The 20,109-nt window shown below is 33.7% G+C and overlaps 1 protein-coding gene across 1 annotated transcript in view; it reads right to left on the reverse strand.

Moving 5' to 3' along the window:
• Window positions 1–20,109, reverse strand: part of Syn1 (Syntrophin-like 1) — a 76,421-nt gene that overhangs the window by 11,293 nt on the left and 45,019 nt on the right. Inside the window, exons 5-6 of the mRNA XM_075307321.1 lie at window positions 3,574–3,783; window positions 528–841 (exon numbers count right to left, since the gene is read on the reverse strand). Coding sequence (XP_075163436.1) covers window positions 528–841; window positions 3,574–3,783 — 524 coding nt within the window. The remainder of the gene's footprint in view (window positions 1–527; window positions 842–3,573; window positions 3,784–20,109) is intronic.

Below are 20,109 nucleotides of genomic sequence, written 5' to 3' on the forward strand. Positions count from 1 at the left end.
CGTCGGTTTATTGGGAATAAACCGGATAAATAGATAGACGGTATATTATAACTCTACATAAGAGTTCGATGCGATTCACTTTGTATTAAAAAATATAAATAACAAAAAGTAATAGCATCGGTACACCCAAAGAAAAAATACTTTCCTCTGGAAAGAAATTACCCTTTTCAAAAGAAAACATTACTTGTCTGAAAATTCGTTCCTCAGAAAAAAACTCTTCTTTCAGTGTATGGCATGTAACCTAAATCATAAATTTCAAATTTCGAAAATCGACTATTTATCTCATGCCAAATCATTGAAATGTTTGAGAACGAATTATAAAATCTTTCATTTACGAGCTATGAATTTAATAACCCACTTTTTTCCAATCCCAAACGTCGATTAGTAAATTTTGTCATAAAACATCAATTTGAACTATGCTTTTTGTTTTCCATGTTATATTATGGAAAGTCTATTTGTGTTTGATAAAATAAAAAAATCGAGTGGGATTTACAAAGGAGGAGTCTATCTTCTGAAAACAAACTTACCACATCGCCACCACTGCCAGCACTTGTAGTGGTACCTGTCATGGCATTGTTACCACCTACTATTCCACCACCACCACTTGTGGCACTGCCCGCTCCACTGCTGCCACTTAAACGTCTACTTAGCCAGCCAATATGTTTCAGTTCACCAATGACATTCATTACTGCTCGATTGGCCTCCACTAAAGCACGTTGGGTTGAGCCACTCATGGCACTGTGCAGGGCATTAAACCATACTAGAGCCTCAGCTGAGTCGATGGCGCGCAATATGCACGAATGTACACCATCCGGTGAGTGTAGTTCCAAGCAGCGATTTTCTGTAAGAAAGGAAAAAAACGAAACCATTACCTCCATCAATGTCAGAACATTTTCAAAGCATCTCAGAGAGTCAAGGAAGCCATCATCCATTTGCAATTTCGAATGAAATTATTTTGGATTAAACATTTCGAATGACACATGCTGGAAACACTCCAACCAACCAAACAAGCCAGTCAGTCAGTCATCCAGCCAGTCATCTTTCCTCGTCCAAAAACACTTTAATTCTCCTTATAGAGCCATTTTAGTCCAAATTATTTTTTAATCATACTCGTCATCGTCGTTGTCATGACCGCCTTTGCTGTCTTGGTGATTTTGCAAACACCATGGCAGCACCATCAAACATCTAAACATGACTTGGAGTAGCAACAACAACATCTCATTAAAATTTTAAGTTGTGATAAAGTAAAGCAGTTCCTCTACCCGACTGGCGATGGTGATGTTGAGCTGTTGCTCTGTTGCTTGGGTACTTTACATAAAATAAGCCCCAGATGTTTTTCCCAAGTGGCGATGTATTTTTCAGCCAAATTACAAGCAATCTTGTACGATTGAATCACAAAAAAAATTAAGAAGGACGAAAAAACTTTCCATCTCTCTTGCCACTTGCCTTTTTTGCGAGAATGTAAGTGTGTGTGTGTGGAGATGGCGACAATGTTGCTGCTCTTGTTGTTGTTGTTTGTCATAGTCGCCCATATCTCAACACACAACATCCACATTTTCAAATTCGTACCATAAAATCTAAGATTAATTTGGCTAACAACTTTCTTTACTCTTGGAAATGGCGAAATACAAGTGTTTTTGATGTTTGTCCCAAACTACAAGAATCTACTATCGGGAAAAAATCTCCCTTGCATATTTGTTTTTCTTTAGGCCAAGTCAAGTTTGGATGTATCGGTTTAAATATAGCCTCAATATAAACCGATCTCATTAAATATTTTTACTACGAAGGACTCTTAATTTGGAGTTTGATGTTTTAAGACCCAAGGAGAGGTTTATCAAATTATTACACAATCAAATATTACAATCGTGTGTGTGTGTGGGATCATAGGATAAAACTTGGTGAACATATCAAATCCCATTCCTGTACTTTGCATCCACTACAGACTAAAAGGGAAAATGTATAGACATTGAGAATTAATTAAGAATTTTTTTGTTATTTCCAAAACACACACTGTCTACCTAATACACTAACGTAGGCAAATACACCTATACAAAAAAAAATAAGTATTAAACGGAGTAAACTTTGTGAAGCTAGAACCATTGCAATTAAGCCATCAACTATGCAAAATATTCTAGTCTGACCTATGTGAGAGTAGAGAATGGAATAAAGAGAGCAACCAGTACAAGAGAGCTACAATGAATCGCATTGTACCATCATCACTGCCCCACATAACATAAATATGCATATATCTTCACACCTGTGCTCACATGGGTGGGTGGTGAGTAAACATATGATGAGTTTGATGTGAGTGTATGTGAGTGTGGTGGGTGTGGGTATATTTATACGGGTATTTGTTTGTTTATGGTATTGAAAGGCGCAATAACGCTAGGATATGAGTAAATGAGATTGTTGTACTCATTATTGTCATTTGACTTTAATCAGACCGAAATTGGTGGAAAATTTTAGTTCAACATCCATATCATTTAATAAAAATACTCGTATTTGTTCAAATTTTATGTTGTTATCTACAAAATTATAGTCTACATTTTATTTAAAAATTTCGTTTTGTCTCTCAAACTTCAATATTCTATGACAAATGCAATTTTTCGAAACCTAAAAAGCTTTGATATATTTATTTTTGTTTTCCTTGGCACTAGAGATGCTCATGGCTGCCTTCATGTGACTTCACCCTCTGCAACTGATAATGACTATTTCAAACTTTCACAACTTAAATTAAGTTATCGTTTCTACTCGTATTTCTCTGTTGTTGCAATATAAAGAGCAACATCGTGTTCAACTTCATTCAAATTTAATATATAAAATTTGCATTGCTTCTCCTTTTTGTATGTGTGTATGTGTGTACACATGTGACAGTGTATTTTAGTTTAGAATTTGAGGCAAAGTTGCTATAGTTTGGGAAATCATATTGAATATCGGTATTAAAACTTAACTGAAATTTACCAATACTAGCAAAACAAAATTTCCATACCATTTAAAAGGCGAATTATGCTTCATACCAAATCAATGACAAGATTATAAAAAGCGATTAAAACTTTTCCATTCTATTCATTCGTTTTATTCTAACAGATTGTTTTTGTAGTTTTTATCTACCATTTGCAAACTTTCCCTTTCCATGTTGAGTTTTCTTTACACACTGGTACACTAAAAAGATAGTTTGGAGATCTTTTCGAAAAAATGTCCCCACTTCACTTTTTCATTGGAGAGAGCAAATTTTTGAAATGTTACCAACATCGGCAAATTTTTTTTTTGTCCTTTTAAGGGGCAGAAAAGAATTTAAAAATGCAAAAGAAAACTGAATTTAATATGAAATCTAAAAGAATATACGATTTTTGTGCTCATTTTGGCAATTCCCAACACTCTTGTTGTTGCTAAAAATACCCTTAAACTGTCTTGTTACAATTTCCACAAAAGAATGTGATGATCCCGCAAATTATAATATTCTTTTTAGAATGGAACTCTATTTTGAAAGGAAAACAAAAAACATTAGTAATTGAACTGTAGGACGAAGATTCAATGTTGGAATAGAAAAACGAAATTTTATTACATACTAACCTGGATCGATGTATTTTAAATTTCTTGCCAAATGCGTTAGCTGCAGTGGTATATAACGAGTATCAGCTCTTGGTGTGGTTTTTGGTGCAGGTGGTGAAGCCGGTACGCCCGGTCCAAGAGGACACAAAAAGGCTCGTTGTAATTCCCAACCAACTTCTGAGATAATGCTGGCCTTTCGAAAGTACGGTGTGACTTCTCTGAGAAATTTAACTAAAAAGAGACAAGAAAAAACAAAGACAAATACATTAATAATAAACAAATCACATAAAATTGTTTACAAGAGGTTGATAACTTTTTTTTGATTACTGCAACAATTGTTTATCGACTATAGAAAATATTCAAATGTTTACCACATAGAAAAAATATTCACCAAATTATTTCCAATTAAAATTTTAATTAAATAATCTAAAATATTCAATTTTATTTTTATTTAAAAAAATTGAATTGATTCAAAAATTTTTTTAATTAAAACAAAAATCAATCACAAAAATGAATAGTATCAATTATTCTTTTAATTAGATCAATTAAATTTTTAATTGACTTCGGTGATTGATACCATCATTTCTATTATTGAAGACATTTAATTGGATCAATTAATTCGGTGATTGAATCCAAAAATTATTTTTTTTTTGTACGTTAAACATTTTAAATATTAAATAATAAATATAAATAAATATTTTTTGTGTCGACAAACAAAAGCAACAACAAAGCAAATTGAAAAAAATTTAACAATTTATAGCGATTAGATTTATACACGCAAACAAATAATTCTTTCCTTCCAAACGAAATTTTAGACAAACAAAGTTCGTTTCTCATTTGCTTTTCGCTGTAAGGAAGTGTATTTGGGAGAAAAGTATATACTTTTTGCGATAAACGTTTATTCTTTTCCAGGATATAAAAACAATTTCATAAGGACAAACTCAAAAAAAATTGTATTTCCCTCTAATTGCATTTTCCCTCACATCTTTCTCACATCCACGATGTTTTTAGTAATTTTCCTGTAATACCAACAATGTAGAAGAAATTATACGATTTTATAAATTTTTAAAATTTTTTTACCTTTCGCCTGGACGGAGAATCGAACCGCGGACCATGCACTTTGTAAGCCAACACACTAACCACTGAGCTATGTACCTGTTATGGTCATCAATAGATAAATATCCATATAAGTTATATTTATATAGCATAACTGCGGCGCCCACGAACCGAATAAACAAAGTTTATTTAACAGAAACAAACATTTAGTTTGGCACCGTGGTGCAGTGGTTGCTACGTCCGACTTGCATGCCAAGGGTCGTGGGTTCGATCCCTGCTTCGACTAAAGTTTTTTTTGTTTTTTTTTTTTTACATATATTCCAGATATGTTCGGAAGATTCCGAAAAAATGTTCAACATTACATTGTAGTATATTAAATTTTGAACTGTAAAATGTGTCTTATTAAAGACCTAAAGTCAGAAAAGAACAGTGTTTGATATAAACGAAATGGACTGTGTTGTTGTTTCAAAAATAACTTTTTTTATTGAAAAAATAAAAATTTTGTAACAAACGATTTTTTTTGGTGATAAAAGTTTAAAATTTTCGAAGCAATTCAAAAAACTCTAACAAAAGAAAAACGTTTTCGGTACACGTTTTCCAAACGTTTTTTTTTTCTTTGCGTGTATTTACATTAATATAGGTTGTCATGCCTTTAGGACTAAAAATTTTTTTCATTTACAAATAATTTCCTTTGTAATTGTTTGATTAGGATTTAAAATGTAATTTGGGATTAAAGAAAAAACAAGTAAGCACACATCAGTTGGATAATCCGGGGAAAATAATTTATTTGTATAATACAAAATTTGTAATATGGTCAATTTAATTTTATTAAATTTAAAAAAAAATAATAATTTACTTATTATCATTACAATTTTAATACGAGCTTCTTGAACATGAAAGATTGAGGAATTGATTGATTATGAAGCTATTGAAAATTTAATTATTTATTTTTTAGGAATTTTTACTATGGCGTTTCTTTTCCCAGTAAAGAAATTATTTTTTGTATGTTAAGACTTGTATCTGGCATTTTATTTCCTCTGACCAAAAAAAATTCTCATCTTCATTGTCCAAAAAAAAAAACAGATAACTAATTGTAATAGTATGGAATAGCATTATTTAATTGCAATAAAACAATTAATTCAATTAATTAATTTTTTAATAAAAAATGTTCAAAGTTTTATATCTATCTTCGCCCAGCAAAAATGCGTCGCCAAAAAATAGTGAAAATTTTCTTTTTGGATCTGGAAGTGGTGCAAAATTGGCGCCGAAGCGATGAATTTAACATGGGCTTGTTACAGGACGGATGCTCACCATTTAACAGCCATTGCACTGAATTCCCATCACTTCTTAAGGTGTGATTCGAATTCAGTGTTTTGGATGTGAATTAAAAAAATATTTTGCCAAATAAATAATTTTTATGAATTATAACGCTTGTGTGAAACGTTTGACCTTAAATACTATTTTCAAAAATTCGCAATTTTTTTAGATTGGATTTTGCATTTTTTCGTTAAAATTTTAATAATTTGAACTTCATATAGCCTTAGGGAAATTTTAAAATATTTTACTCTTATTTTTTTACTCAATTTTTTTTTATTTAAAAATATGAACATTTCTTAAACAACTGAAGGAATTTTTTTTAACAAATTTTCTTCAATTTGACAAAAATTTTTAACTTGTTTGTATCATGTTGCATGTTGCAATAAAACGTTTTTGTTAGAATTCTCTAAAATGGACCTACATTTTCTTTCATGGTGGCTTCACTTTTTTTCTAAATGTAGAGTTTTCAATTAATCGACATTTTCCCTTGTATAAATGTCACATATCCCCAGGACAAGTCACATGCTTATATCAATTTTTTTACTCCCACTCTCTCTCTCTCTCTCTCTGTACGATTTTCTTCGCAATAAAGTCTCAAAAAAAAAGAACTTCCTGTAATAGTTTTATTGACCATATAAGCAAATGTTTATAACAGTTTCCAGTTATGCCCCTATAACAATGCAGTGGACTATCAATAATTCTTGGCCAATTAAGTTTTGAGACATTTTTTCTACTACCCCTTGATATGGTCTTGGCTCAGACCGCATTCATATATTCTGGGAAAAAACTGGATCGTTACAATTTCCTAAAAACGTATGCATTTATGTTCCCCCATATGGGAAGAACAATTTAAAAGAATTCCACCAACACAATGATGGTCAATGAAATGAGCCGGAGGGGGAGAGCGAGAGGCACAGCAGACAATAATAATGCCAAGGGAATAGTGCCCCAGGGGCACATGAAGAGCCTTCGCAAGTGAAATTGAAACTTTAAACCTCAAATGGCAACAAGGATGAGAACCAGAGACGACGAAAACAACACTAAGCTACAACAACAACCACTACAACAAGGACACTGATAATGGTGACAATCAAGACAAGAATGCAGGCAGGAGCACCAATAAAATTCACATACACAGCACCAGAGCACTAGGGCTGCTACACACTGCAAGCAACAACGTTGGCAACAAGGATAGCGACAACGACAATAATGTCAACGACAATGTTAACGTGTAAATTCATTATGTCTTCCGTTTGACTTCCCTTAGCAATATTAGCAACTGAACAATAGACGAAAGGCGGCAGCTGTAACAGAAAGCGCCATGCGTCATGGCGACTTAGTCTCAGTGTTTGTATGCGTGTAGGCGACTTAGTGAGGACGAATCCTAGTAATGGCAGTCAAAGGACATGAAACCTAAGTCGAAGGAAAAATACTAAACAAACATGGATATATTCTAGCAAACCGAAGCCCATATACCCTTTAACGGTATGGAATCATGAGACGGTTCTGTAAGAAAACTTGTGAAATCTCTTAGAAAAGCTTTGAAATCTTAAGAAATATCACCAGCATTACTGAAAGGAAATAAACCACAGCTGAAAAACGTTTTGGGTATTCGTCCGTAACTGGGATTTTTGGCCCTTTAGGATCATTGACTCTTTGTATTCAAAACGGATGTATTGGCCAATGCAACACGGTGAACCTTTATGGGTCTATGCAACAGTTCCAAAACGAAAAAAAAAAAATAAAATTGGGGCATAAGTTCCCCAAGTTGTACTGCAAGAAATAAAATTGTGAAAATTTTCAGTACCTCCACAAACGATCCCAAATAACTTATCATCAATTTTCGAGGTATCTACAGCCAAAAAAATAAATTCGTTAGCTCCTTTGCGCCTTCAAAAACATACACGCTTCACACTTTAACATATATATTTTGGCAAATCAATATTCCGTTTCCTATTTCAAACGATACAACAATTGTATTATACCTTCACCTTCCCTCATTGTATGGTGGTGGTTGTGGTGGTGGTGGTTATAAAAATTGTCAACCTTGCATTGTAGCATAAAATTTAACTTTTCCGTTCTATTTTAGGTTCTTTGAAAAAAACACAACCAACTGCAGCATACTCATACAGACATTAGGCACTTGCTCGCACGTATCTGCCAGAGCGGAAGAAAACTGTTCTGCACGCCCCTTCCCACCCTATACTCTTAAGGATAGATTGCACTGAGGATGACAACGATGAGAAACTTCACACACACACACAGACAACTAAACACTAAAATGAAACACGCGCGTCAAAGCCATGCGAAATGTGTAAATGTGCCCCTATATATATGCTACGATAGCTGTAAGCCCAAAAATATACTATACGGGTATGGGATGCAAGTGATGCAAAGCAAGCACATTCATGAAAACACACAATTACGCTCCATCTCACTATATTATCAATGAATTGCAGTCGTACACCATATATACTCATATTGAGTTGAAAACCAGCAACACTTAGAGTATATACAGTATCGCGTTTGGTCATGAGAATGCTTGATTAAAATTTGGAGAAAATTTTACAAAAAAAAACTACTAAACAAAAAAAAACTTATTTTGTCAGAATTTTATTTCTATACAAAATTTTGTCAGATTTTTATTTCTATAGAATATTTTGTCAAAATTTTATTGCTATAGGAAAATTTGTCAAAGTTTTATTTCTATAGAACATTTTCACAAAATTTTATTTCTATAGAAAATTTTCTCAAAATTTTATTTTTATAGAGAATTTTGTCAACATTTTATTTCTATAAAAATTTTGTCAAGATTTTATTTCTATAGAAAATTTTGTGGAAATTTCATTTCTAAAGAAAATTTTTGTCAACATTTTATTTCTATAGAAAATTTTGTCAAAATTTTATTTCTATGACAATTTTTGTAAAAATTTTATTTCTATAGAAAATTTTTCAAAATTTTATTTCTATAGAAAATTTTGTCAAAATTTTATTTTTATAGAAATTGTTGTCAAAACTTTATTTCTGTAGAAAATTTTTTCAAAATTTTATTTCTATAGACAATATTTTCAAAATTTTTTTGATAAATTTTATTTTCATAGAAAATTTTGTCAAAATTTTATTTCTATAGAAAATTTTGTCAACATTTTATTGCTATAGAAAATTTTGTCCAAATTTTATTTCTATAAAAAATTTTGGGAAATTTTTGTTTTAATAGAAAATTTTGGCAAAATTTTATTTCTAAAGAAAATTTTGTAAAAAAATTTATTTCTATAGAAAATTTTGTCAAAATTTTATTTTTATAGAAAATTTTGGCAAAATTTTATTTCTAAAGAAAATTTTATTTCTATAAAAAATCTGTGAAATACCTCTTATTTTGGTAGAATTCTACCAGCTTTGGCCACCGTGATACCAACTGATTCTAGTTCCTCAGGAATATGTAAGGTAAGGTTCCTAGCCTTGCTAATTCATTCGCTTCGCAATTTCCTGATATGTTCCTGTGGCAAGTCATCCATATTAGGTGAATATTATACTGCTGAACCACCCCGTTGAGACATTTACGACAGTCTATGGTCCAAGTCCAAGAACGGTATTGGTACTTCTATATCCTATTATAAATAGACTTCTTAGATTCTATTTATGTTCCATGAACGTTAACCATGTATTGTGAAAATTTCAAAAAGTTCAGTAAAATTTAGTTTCAATGAAACTAGAGGCAGTTCATTTTTTTACTTTTTTCTGTGTACTGTATTTCAAAGGAAGTTAGTTAGTTAGCAGAATCACTGTTATTGTCATTGGCGGCGAATGGTGTTGTGGTGATGGTATCGCTACTGTTACTGTTGCTTGTATTGCTGCCTTTCTAAACGGAAGTACGAAAGCAAATTAGTTCCGCCAAACTACAGAACACACGATATCATAATCAGGCAACACACACAGAGATACTCTCTGACACTCACACACACAGGCAGAGTGCTAACCTTTGAAAAACTACAATTTGCCAAGTTTAAATAATTGTCATAATAATATGAAAATATGAGCATTTGCCAAAGATTTTCGGATGTCAGCATTCTTGTCGTTTTTCATGGTTGGGTTGGTTCCCAGAAAATTTTGCGTTATTAAAATATCTGAAAAGAAATATCCGTTCAATGGCACTTGTGTACTGTAGCGAAGCAGCAAAACCCAGACCTCCATTAAGGACGGACATCTCTATATTTCATTTTCCATGTTAGAGTTTTTACCTAACAAATATTTCCTATTTTTCCGCTACCAAGTACACGGTACTCTTATGTTTATGACGAAGTCGATTTTTTGTTACCTCAATGTAGAAGGAGGTCCTTTCCTCGGTATCTTGGCAACTGCAATTACGGAGGCATTTGCATTTTCAGCTCCAAAAAAAATGGCATTCGACAATGGAACCACAACCAGTATCGATGTTGAATGGTGGAGAAGAGTGTCGTCACAAAAAACAGCATCTAACGGAATATATAAATTTGGTGGTAAAATACGAGCGAGTAGAATTTTTTGCTTTTGTATCCTCTACTAAACGATGGAGAGGTTATACTACGTTTGGCATTCTATTTGTGGCATACAAAAAGGGACCCGCACTTGATGAACCTACCAATGCCAAAATTTGTCTCGTCTAATTTTTAAAAATAGCATAAAATTTAAAGCAGTTTCCTAAATATTTCGAGGATTCTCTTTAAACAGTATGAGTCAGAACAAAATCTAGAACTCGGGAGGAAATCCTGAAGTTAGTTATTTAGCAGATGAAAGTTCAAAAAAGCTCTGGGATCGGTGCGTTTGCAAGAATTATCTCCGGGAATGTGTATATGAAAAGCCAAATTGGAGCAGTTTTTAAAGATCCCAAGGACTCCCAGTACAAGACCTAACGAGGAAATCTTGAAGGAAGCAAGTTAGCAGAGCAAAGGTCAAAAGAGCTGTGGGATCGCGACGTCTTCAAGAATTATCTGAAAGCCAAATGGTTTTTGAAATATCACATTCTTAAACTTTGGAGCAGTTTCTTAAAGATGCCAAGAACTCATAGTATAAGACCTAGCGAAAAAATCCTGAAGGAAGCTATTTATCAGAGCAAAGTTCAAACGAGCTCCAAGGATGGGAACGACTAAAAAGGGGACAGTGTTATTCCCAAGCTGACATTTAAAACAGAAAACCTTCTACAAGGCTAGTGCCACTTCTCTCATCTTCAAATAATAGATGTAGGGTTTGTGTAGGATATCATTTAGTCTGTTTGGCTATCCATTACTAGGTGGCTGTAAACCCAAAGATATAGCAGTTATCTACTATTACAGATTTAAGAGTTGTAAGGTAAACAGCAACGTAAATAGTTTCCAAAACAAACGCACGCATTTATTGCAAAATATTTGAATCCTTTAGTGGGATACCATAGCCATGTCATAGCCAATACCATCATCCCAGCCTTATCCACCATTATCCCATTTCCATTTTGGAGTTCCGCTGTTTGTTAGTGGCTGGTTTGTTGATGTTTTTCTACTTTGTTTTTGTTTGCTGGTTTTAACGACACACAACCTTTCAGATATTTAGAAGATATGGCAGAAAAAGTTTTTAAATTAAAATACCGCACAATAAAGGCACAGACGAAAAAAGAGAGCAATTATCTGCGGCTTTAAATTTCTAGTGTTGTGGGGAAACGATGTTAATTATCAGCTCAGGCATTCTTTTTTACACTGCGACAAATGGGGTATGGAAAGGAGAAGAGTGTCAAAGGTCCTGCAATTGGATACAATGTTAATAGATTTCCTCACTGTGTGCCATCCTTAACGGTATGGGTTGGATGTAAAGCGAGTAACTCTTGGATTTGTGGTATCCACTTTCCTGCATTTTATTTTTCCTTCGTTCTTTCTTAATTTACTGAATTTGAACTTATTTTTCTGGGGAGATTTTAATCAGTGGTTGATGGTACATTATTAAAATTGAAGATACCCAAGCAAGTAAATAAAATTTTTTAAGGATTTACAAAAAATATCGGATTCGCTGCAAGAGATTTATAGAGATAGATACTTTCCCTTATCCCAGCATGGGTGATCGTATTTAGGATTAAGGAGTATTTGTTTTGATTTTTTGATAACGCAAAACAGCAAATATTGTAATTTAATCTTTAACTTTTTTATAGGACTATGTTTCTTCAGTATTCTTAGTTTTTTTTTTAATACGCACTCTAGTTTTGTTTCCTCTACTCACTAGGCCCTATGAAAGAGATTCTTTTGTCTAAGGTCTCATTTCACTTATTTTAAAATCATTGACATATATCTGAGGCTTCATTTATGAAATTCCCATTTTAAATATGAATATTTCAAAACTCATTTCTAATTAAAGTCTATACCGTTCAGGCCATTCGCACTGCTCATTGTGGTCAATTCAAATGGATTTTAAAACTTCGAACAGTATTTGGCACCTCTTGCCACAAAACCAAACCATTGGTGGTCAATGTATTCAATATGCACACAGCTATGAATCCAATGATTTGCCACATTTCTATGGTTGTTTGTATTTGTTTGCATTGAGATATTTGTACAACTATATATGTAGAGAGTGTGTTTGTGTCTGCATTGGTGCATTATCCACAACCATGGCAATAGAAAAGCAAATTTCCCAAAGAGCATAACCATTAGTTCTTTCAAATCAATTTGTTGTTGTTTTTGTTTTTTGTTACATTTCATTTAAAGCCACAAACCATAAAGAAGATCTGAATATATTAAAGAGCCTTAGTGAGAGGGAGAGAGAGACAGTGATAGAGAGATCAAAAGAGCTAACGAATAAAGTAAAGAGTTTGGCAAATCAATTGTATGGCTGTAATGAGTCAGTGTGCCAGTGTAAACAAGCCATTATCAACGGTACATTGCTAATCAGCATCAATAATAGACTCAGTGTAATAATTGAAGTAGATCTCACTGTCATTGTTGCTGTCATCATTATTTCATAAATATGTCATTCAAACTAACAAATAAAGGGTGATTTGTTAAGAGCTTGATAACTTTTTTTTTTAAAAAAACGCATAAAATTTGCAAAATCTCATCGGTTCTTTATTTGAAACGTTAGATTGGTCCATGACATTTACTTTTTGAAGATAATTTCATTTAAATGTTGACCGCGGCTGCGTCTTAGGTGGTCCATTCGGAAAGTCCAATTTTGGGCAACTTTTTCGAGCATTTCGGCCGGAATAGCCGGAATTTCTTCGGAAATGTCTTCCAAAGCTGGAATAGTTGCTGGCTTATTTCTGTAGACTTTAGACTTGACGTAGCCCCACAAAAAATAGTCTAAAGGCGTCAAATCGCATGATCTTGGTGGCCAACTTACCGGTCCATTTCTTGAGATGAATTGTTCTCCGAAGTTTTCCCTCAAAATGGCCATAGAATCGCGAGCTGTGTGGCATGTAGCGCCATCTTGTTGAAACCACATGTCAACCAAGTTCAGTTCTTCCATTTTTGGCAACAAAAAGTTTGTTAGCATCGAACGATAGCGATCGCCATTCACCGTAACGTTGCGTCCAACAGCATCTTTGAAAAAATACGGTCCAATGATTCCACCAGCGTACAAACCACACCAAACAGTGCATTTTTCGGGATGCATGGGCAGTTCTTGAACGGCTTCTGGTTGCTCTTCACTCCAAATGCGGCAATTTTGCTTATTTACGTAGCCATTCAACCAGAAATGAGCCTCATCGCTGAACAAAATTTGTCGATAAAAAAGCGGATTTTCTGCCAACTTTTCTAGGGCCCATTCACTGAATATTCGACGTTGTGGCTCGTTAGTAAGTCTATTCATGATGAAATGTCAAAGCATACTGAGCATCTTTCTCTTTGACACCATGTCTGAAATCCCACGTGATCTGTCAAATACTAATGCATGCAAATCCTAACCTCAAAAGAATCACCCTTTATTTATGATTATATTATTAATGTACAGTGGAGGACAAAATTATTCACAAAGAGTGGTAAATTTCATGTGAAACAAAAACAAAAATTGATATAAAACTTTTTTCTATTTATTGGTACCAAAATGTGAACAAAAATAAATCATACGCAGCATGTGCGGAATTAGGAGCAGAGTCGATTCACAATATAGAAGCTAACACTTATGTCCCCAGTGGATTCACAATTTGGAGTATTATAAACAGTTTTGAAGGCAAATTTATGATGCTATATTTGAATTTGGTGTGCGTCAGATTAATGGGGTTCGCAATAATAATGGTAGGTTACTTGATTTCGTATTTTGCAACTCTTTTGATGTGAGTGTGTCAAAACAGATTTTACAAATACACTGAAAAAACAGTGAAAGGAAATTTTAGTTAATTTTAGAAAACTTTAACTAAACTGTATTAGAAGTGCAGATGTCGCGCTTGTTCTTGAATCTGCTGAAAAATAAGCGACATACAAATCCTCCCAACCATACAGAACCTCTAGTGGAGAATAGCTGGAAAACCAAATCTGCATTCAATGCAGTAAATGTTAATTTAAAAACTTCGTCTGTTTGAAATTGCATTCCTCAGAAAAATCTTTTTCGACATCAATTTCTCTCTAATACATCGCCCGATTTTCACAAATAGGATATCCAACTTCTTCTCTTCATATACCCAGGAAAAGGTAAACCCACCATGTAGGTTTATAATAGAAAATTTTAACTAAAATATTTTAGAAATTGCAACATGATATAATAATTATTGTAAAATTGTAGAAAATTTATTAAAAATAATATTTTTTCTGTTGTTTAATAAAATTTCATATTTTGGAAGAACCAAAATGGAATACAAATTGTTAAAATGTCTTTAGCGCTATATGAAGTTTTAGACAGGCACAATTTAAGTAAATGTTACTCATTTAATAAACTTATGAATTCAATTTCAGCAATCTTCACCCATTTTTTGGAAAATATGAACTATTTTCAAAAAAAATTGTGTATTTAATTTGTATACAACTTTTTTGCTCATTTTTAGTTCACGTCATTAAAGTAAGTAAAAAGTAATAAAAATAAGAAAAATTTTGCTCACATTTGGCAAATTAAAATAAAATCAAATAACTTTTATGAACTAAAATGAAGTTAAATCAGCTATAAAAAATTGTTGTATTTTCTGGGAGTGTATTTTTTGGAAAATGATCAGATTTCACATTTCCCTTCTATTTTGCTCATGAGAACGATGTGCTCCTATGTTAGAATATCGTAGTCACCCTATTTTGCCTTGTAAAGCAATAATATTTTTGTAACATCTATGATTGAGGATTTAAAAATCCAAAAAACACATATGTATGTTGGTTACAAAAACATTAATCTTTCCCCCACTCCTCTTGAAGTTCCCATCAGTCCAAAATTATTAGAAAACATTGTTTAATAGTCATTATGATAAAACAACATCTCAAATTTGGTGGAAACATTTTTTGAGAAACTTGTTTATGGTGTTCGAGTTCATATTCATTGGGGCTAGCCTTACTTACTGGCAATCGCCTTTGCCAAACAAACTAAGTTTCAATCCTATCGGCCCCCCTCCTCCTTAAAAAAACTGGAAAAAATGATAAATAAACATTTTTGTTTTTACTGAGGCCTTCACTCTAATGCTAAGTCAACAAAAGCCCTTTTTCATAGACATAGTTCCCCACTACACCACATCAGTATCCTGCAACAAATCAAAAAAAGAAAAAAAAACTAAAATGCTTATGGAAGTAGAATTCAACAATGAACGAAAAGCCCACTAAAGAATGTCCAGAACAGAAACATCAACAACACTAGCAATAACAACTACAACAACAACAATAATAAAAATAATAATAACTTGTGTATATTTTGCATTTAACTGCAAATAAACTTGTCGAGAAGTTCGACCATGTTCCATGCAACGCATAAACAACCCTACCCCAAAAAGTCTGAAAGAAGAAAGGCCAAGGCACTGGGGACTTCTAGAGGTCGTTTGGCATAACAACACAAAGCCAAGGGAATGCAAAAGTCTCTAGTCGAGATGTGGTAGATGGCTTATGGAGAATGTGGGACATTTTGTAAGCATCAAATTTAAATAACAACAAACCTAAGAAATCAACAGAAACTTCTCTTGAGAATACATCGAGGTTATATGACAGGTCTGAGAGGTCAAAATGGAAGCTGAATAACGTAGGTAAAATAGATATATATGTGTGTGTGAAATGTGGGTTATATCTCAATTGTTAGCAGCCAGTGTACAAATAAAATTTAAAGCAAGCACAGAATTTAAGTATGCAAAAGCCGAATAAATGGACTCAAATGGGCTGATATATTCTCATCTCATATGGGTGATAACTGAAATAACGATTGTCTCCAATTTGTGTTAATTGCTCTCAAAGAAGATTCTGAAGATTTCGAATAAAATAATCCGTAATTAGTATATTATTCTCGAAAGCAGGAGAGAGATATAGAGAGGCCTATTTCGTAATGGCTACCCCACCAAGGCCTTCTGCTGTTCGGGCATAACCCATTTAATGTATATATGTATGACTGAGAAATCATACACTGACCCATTCCAAGAGAATTTCAACTTGTGTTAATGCAGAATGTTTTTTCCCAAACCAAAATCTTAGCTAAATATTTAAATGAAGTTGAAAACATGAAAACAAAAGGGAAAACAAACAGTCTTCCACCACTTAGCCAGTCAACCACATAGTCCACATGCTGAGTCTGCCAAAAATTTTCCATAAACCAACATGACAAATTCGTCTCCGCCCTTGGACTGCAACATGCATTTCATAACCTGCATTTCAACCTTTCATACACTCTTTTCCTCCAAACAATGTAGGTTTGCAATTGGATACCCTGGAAATAGGTGACTAGACATAGTTGCAGTGTTAACATTCCGTGCAGTTTTAAGTAGTACAGCATCCTCAGGAATCCTATTTAGAACTGTCTGTTATGTTATATGGGGTCTAGAAGGTGAAGATCAACCCTTCCCGTGTAGAGGTTGTCTATCCACAATATGGAAATTTGGATAGTAACTGCGATAACAACATAGGAGATACTGTCTTGACAGCATGTAATTGTGTCTACGCATAGGGATGATCTTGGTCCCCACATAAAGATGATCCAGATGTGTAATGCGGAGACATCCTGTCACATTTCAGTATGTTATTCCACTGCGTATCACTTGTCGGAGGTCTCCATACTGGCGCTGCATAGCTAACCACTGTCCGGCGAATTGCCTTATATGTAGTCAACAAAGTTTCTTTGTGCGGAAAGTTACTTAAGGACCTTGTTTCTACCGCGGAGTTTATCACAAATTGCAGTGACATGGACAAACGACTTGAAAAGGCTATTGAATGAAACCCTGAGTTCATTCTAAGGGCGTTCAGACAGTTCTGTATGTTATTTCACTGCGTGTCACTGGTCGGAGGTGTCCGCACTACCGGCCAATTCAACAAGGATTCTTTCTCCTTGTTTCTACCACGGAGTTTATTACAAATTGCAGTGACTTGGACAGGCGACTTGAAAAGGCTATTGAATGGAACTCCGAGAATTTGGGGGTAGTTTGTAGTCGAAATTATCTCACCGTCGACTCTTATATTCAACATCCTGCGTACTTCTGTTGTCCATGTAGTGAATAGTGTGGCCGAGAATTTGGTGGCGGATATTCTCAAATTTCTAGCAATGGAAGGTCAGTAAGGTGGAAGCATGTGTCAGTAAAAATGGGCTGGATACCACGATTGTATAGTTGTCCGTATATTCAACGTCCGTCAGGAATAGACGATATGTAGAGTTTGAACTATGTCGGAGATATCGCCCCACCTTGGGTAACTCCCTGATTAACTCTACGGGGTCTCGACTTTCTATACCAAAATTCCACATACGATTCGCGCCCGCACAAATAATTAAGTACCCACAGTTTTTGATAAAGTATCATTGCGTTTGTTGAATTGGAAAACTGATTATTGATGAAACATTCATAAATATGACATAGTTTTTTCTTTTAGTGTAGGGAGCAAATGTAAAGCAAAGAGAAAGTTCCGTATTCCAAATTTGTCCGCCATTCATTTGATTAACTTAGCGTTCAATTTTGTCGACTCCAGCCTCATTGTACCTTTCTCTACATTTATTGTTGCTTCTTCAACGACTCTAGGGCCTTTGGTTTGCAATGATGAGGATGTTGGCATCGCTTCTTACACCGTTCTTATGCTGGCGTTTTGGACAAGATGCGTAACAAACACAAAATAGAGTGTCGTTTTCTGTTCATTCACGGCCCTTGTGAATTATACACCCCTCTCGCATACTTTACTATGGCTTTTGGTGTTTGGTTTCGCCTTCCGCAGAGTTGGTTCTGCAGCTTTTTTATTTATTTTTTAAGTCGAAGCTCTAAATGTAAAGATAAACGTTAGCTGGTGGAAAACTTTGGTTTGGCTAATGGACTTTTGAACGTTTTATGGTTTAACTAAAATCTCCTCTAAGTTGGAATTATGTACACACTCGCATACACACACTTACCTACACACTACCAGAGAGAGATGCTGAAATCCCTCTCCACATAACCCCGCAGTTGTAAGAGAGCAAAAAACCAACTCTAGGGGTGGCATACGTTTGTCGTCAGTATAAAGCTGAACCATCCCATCAACACCAACAAAGCTTGCAAATATAAAGAAGATGCAGGAAGCCAACAAGCCATTCTCTGTCATTGTACTCTTCAGTTAAAAATCTCAGTTGGTCTGTGTCTACTATGCGTGGGTGGAGATGAGCCAGTAAAATGTCAAATACTGTGGAAACAAATGTCAACAACATACTTAAAAAGTTTTCATGAATGGCTACATTCATTATACGTACTCACCCGACTCATCTCTGCCACCCATGCTTGTAGTCATTCGCTCTCCCGCTCACCCACATACATTGCTCACAATGTTCCTATGAACACACACACACACAGCTAGCCAAAGATAAATCTATATGTTCGTAATGCATCCATTCTGCTACGCACTTAAAAAAGTTGTTGCAGATATCCAGACAGGATAAAGAAAGTTCAGAGCTACGATGGAGCAACTCCCACAATTTTTACAAAATTTATAGCAATCAAATGGTCAACTGAGGGAGTGGGTTTGGGAATAATACAACAGCAACAACAATAAATGACACACACACACAGAGCCATACCACTCCCCCCAGAGTATCTAGATGGGGAAAACACCGTAAGTAGGAGTACAATAAATTATTGTACATAAAAGAAATTCATTGGAGGAGGTAGAGAAAAGAGAAAAGTTTGCATTTTGAACTTTGGCCATAGATGATGGTTGCCAAAGTGTTGTTGCCACATTCTTTTGATCAGTAATTCATCTTTATTCATCTTTACTTGCAGACGTAGATAATTTTCCCCACTTCCGTTTCCTCTCTATTCACAGCAATTAAGTGTGTCCTGTTTTTATGTTTTTGCAAGGCAAGTAAATTCGATCGACTGCAATGGAAAGTGTGACGTACACTGAGAAAAGTACTGCTTTAGTTGTGAAGATTTTGTAGTCTTAGTATTTTATATTTGGATTTTTTTATACAAATATATTTTATTTAAAAATATTTTTAGAATACATATTTTTTTCTAAATTTACTGAATATATCTTAGAGATTATTGCCTTTCCTTTCGGATGTTTTCAAAGTAAAGCAATTTTTCATGAATAACAATATCGTTAAAAAGATTATGTTTACTCAACTAACTGATGTTATAATTAATTGAATTTAATATAAAAAAAGTCTTTAGAAATGGATAAGTTTGTTCTTGTTTCTATTTATTTATTATTGTTGTTATTTTTATTGCAGGAAATTTAAACTGGCTGGTGTTTGCATAAATTAAAAAGTCTTCAGAAATGGGTGAGTAGTTTTTATTTTATTATATTTTATTTTGTTTTGTTTTACCTTCTTTTGTGAAAAGGCGCGAAATTTTATACCAATGAATATCGTTTGACATTTTTCGTTGAATGTTTTTTAATGAATATAAAAAAAATATTAGTTCAAAATTATATTTTTTTCTAATCGCATATATTATATTTTCACATGATTAAATTACATTATTATATTTTTTTAAATTATTATATTTTTTTTTTAATTTTACCTTTTGCCCGGATGAAGAATCGAACCATGGACTATATGCACTGAAAGAAGAGTTTTCTTTTCAGAGGAACGAAATTTTAGACAAACAAAGTTTTCTTTTGAAGCTAATAAATT

This window comes from Haematobia irritans, chromosome 4, assembly GCF_050003625.1.
Source record: "Haematobia irritans isolate KBUSLIRL chromosome 4, ASM5000362v1, whole genome shotgun sequence".
NCBI classification, from domain to species: domain Eukaryota; kingdom Metazoa; phylum Arthropoda; class Insecta; order Diptera; family Muscidae; genus Haematobia; species Haematobia irritans.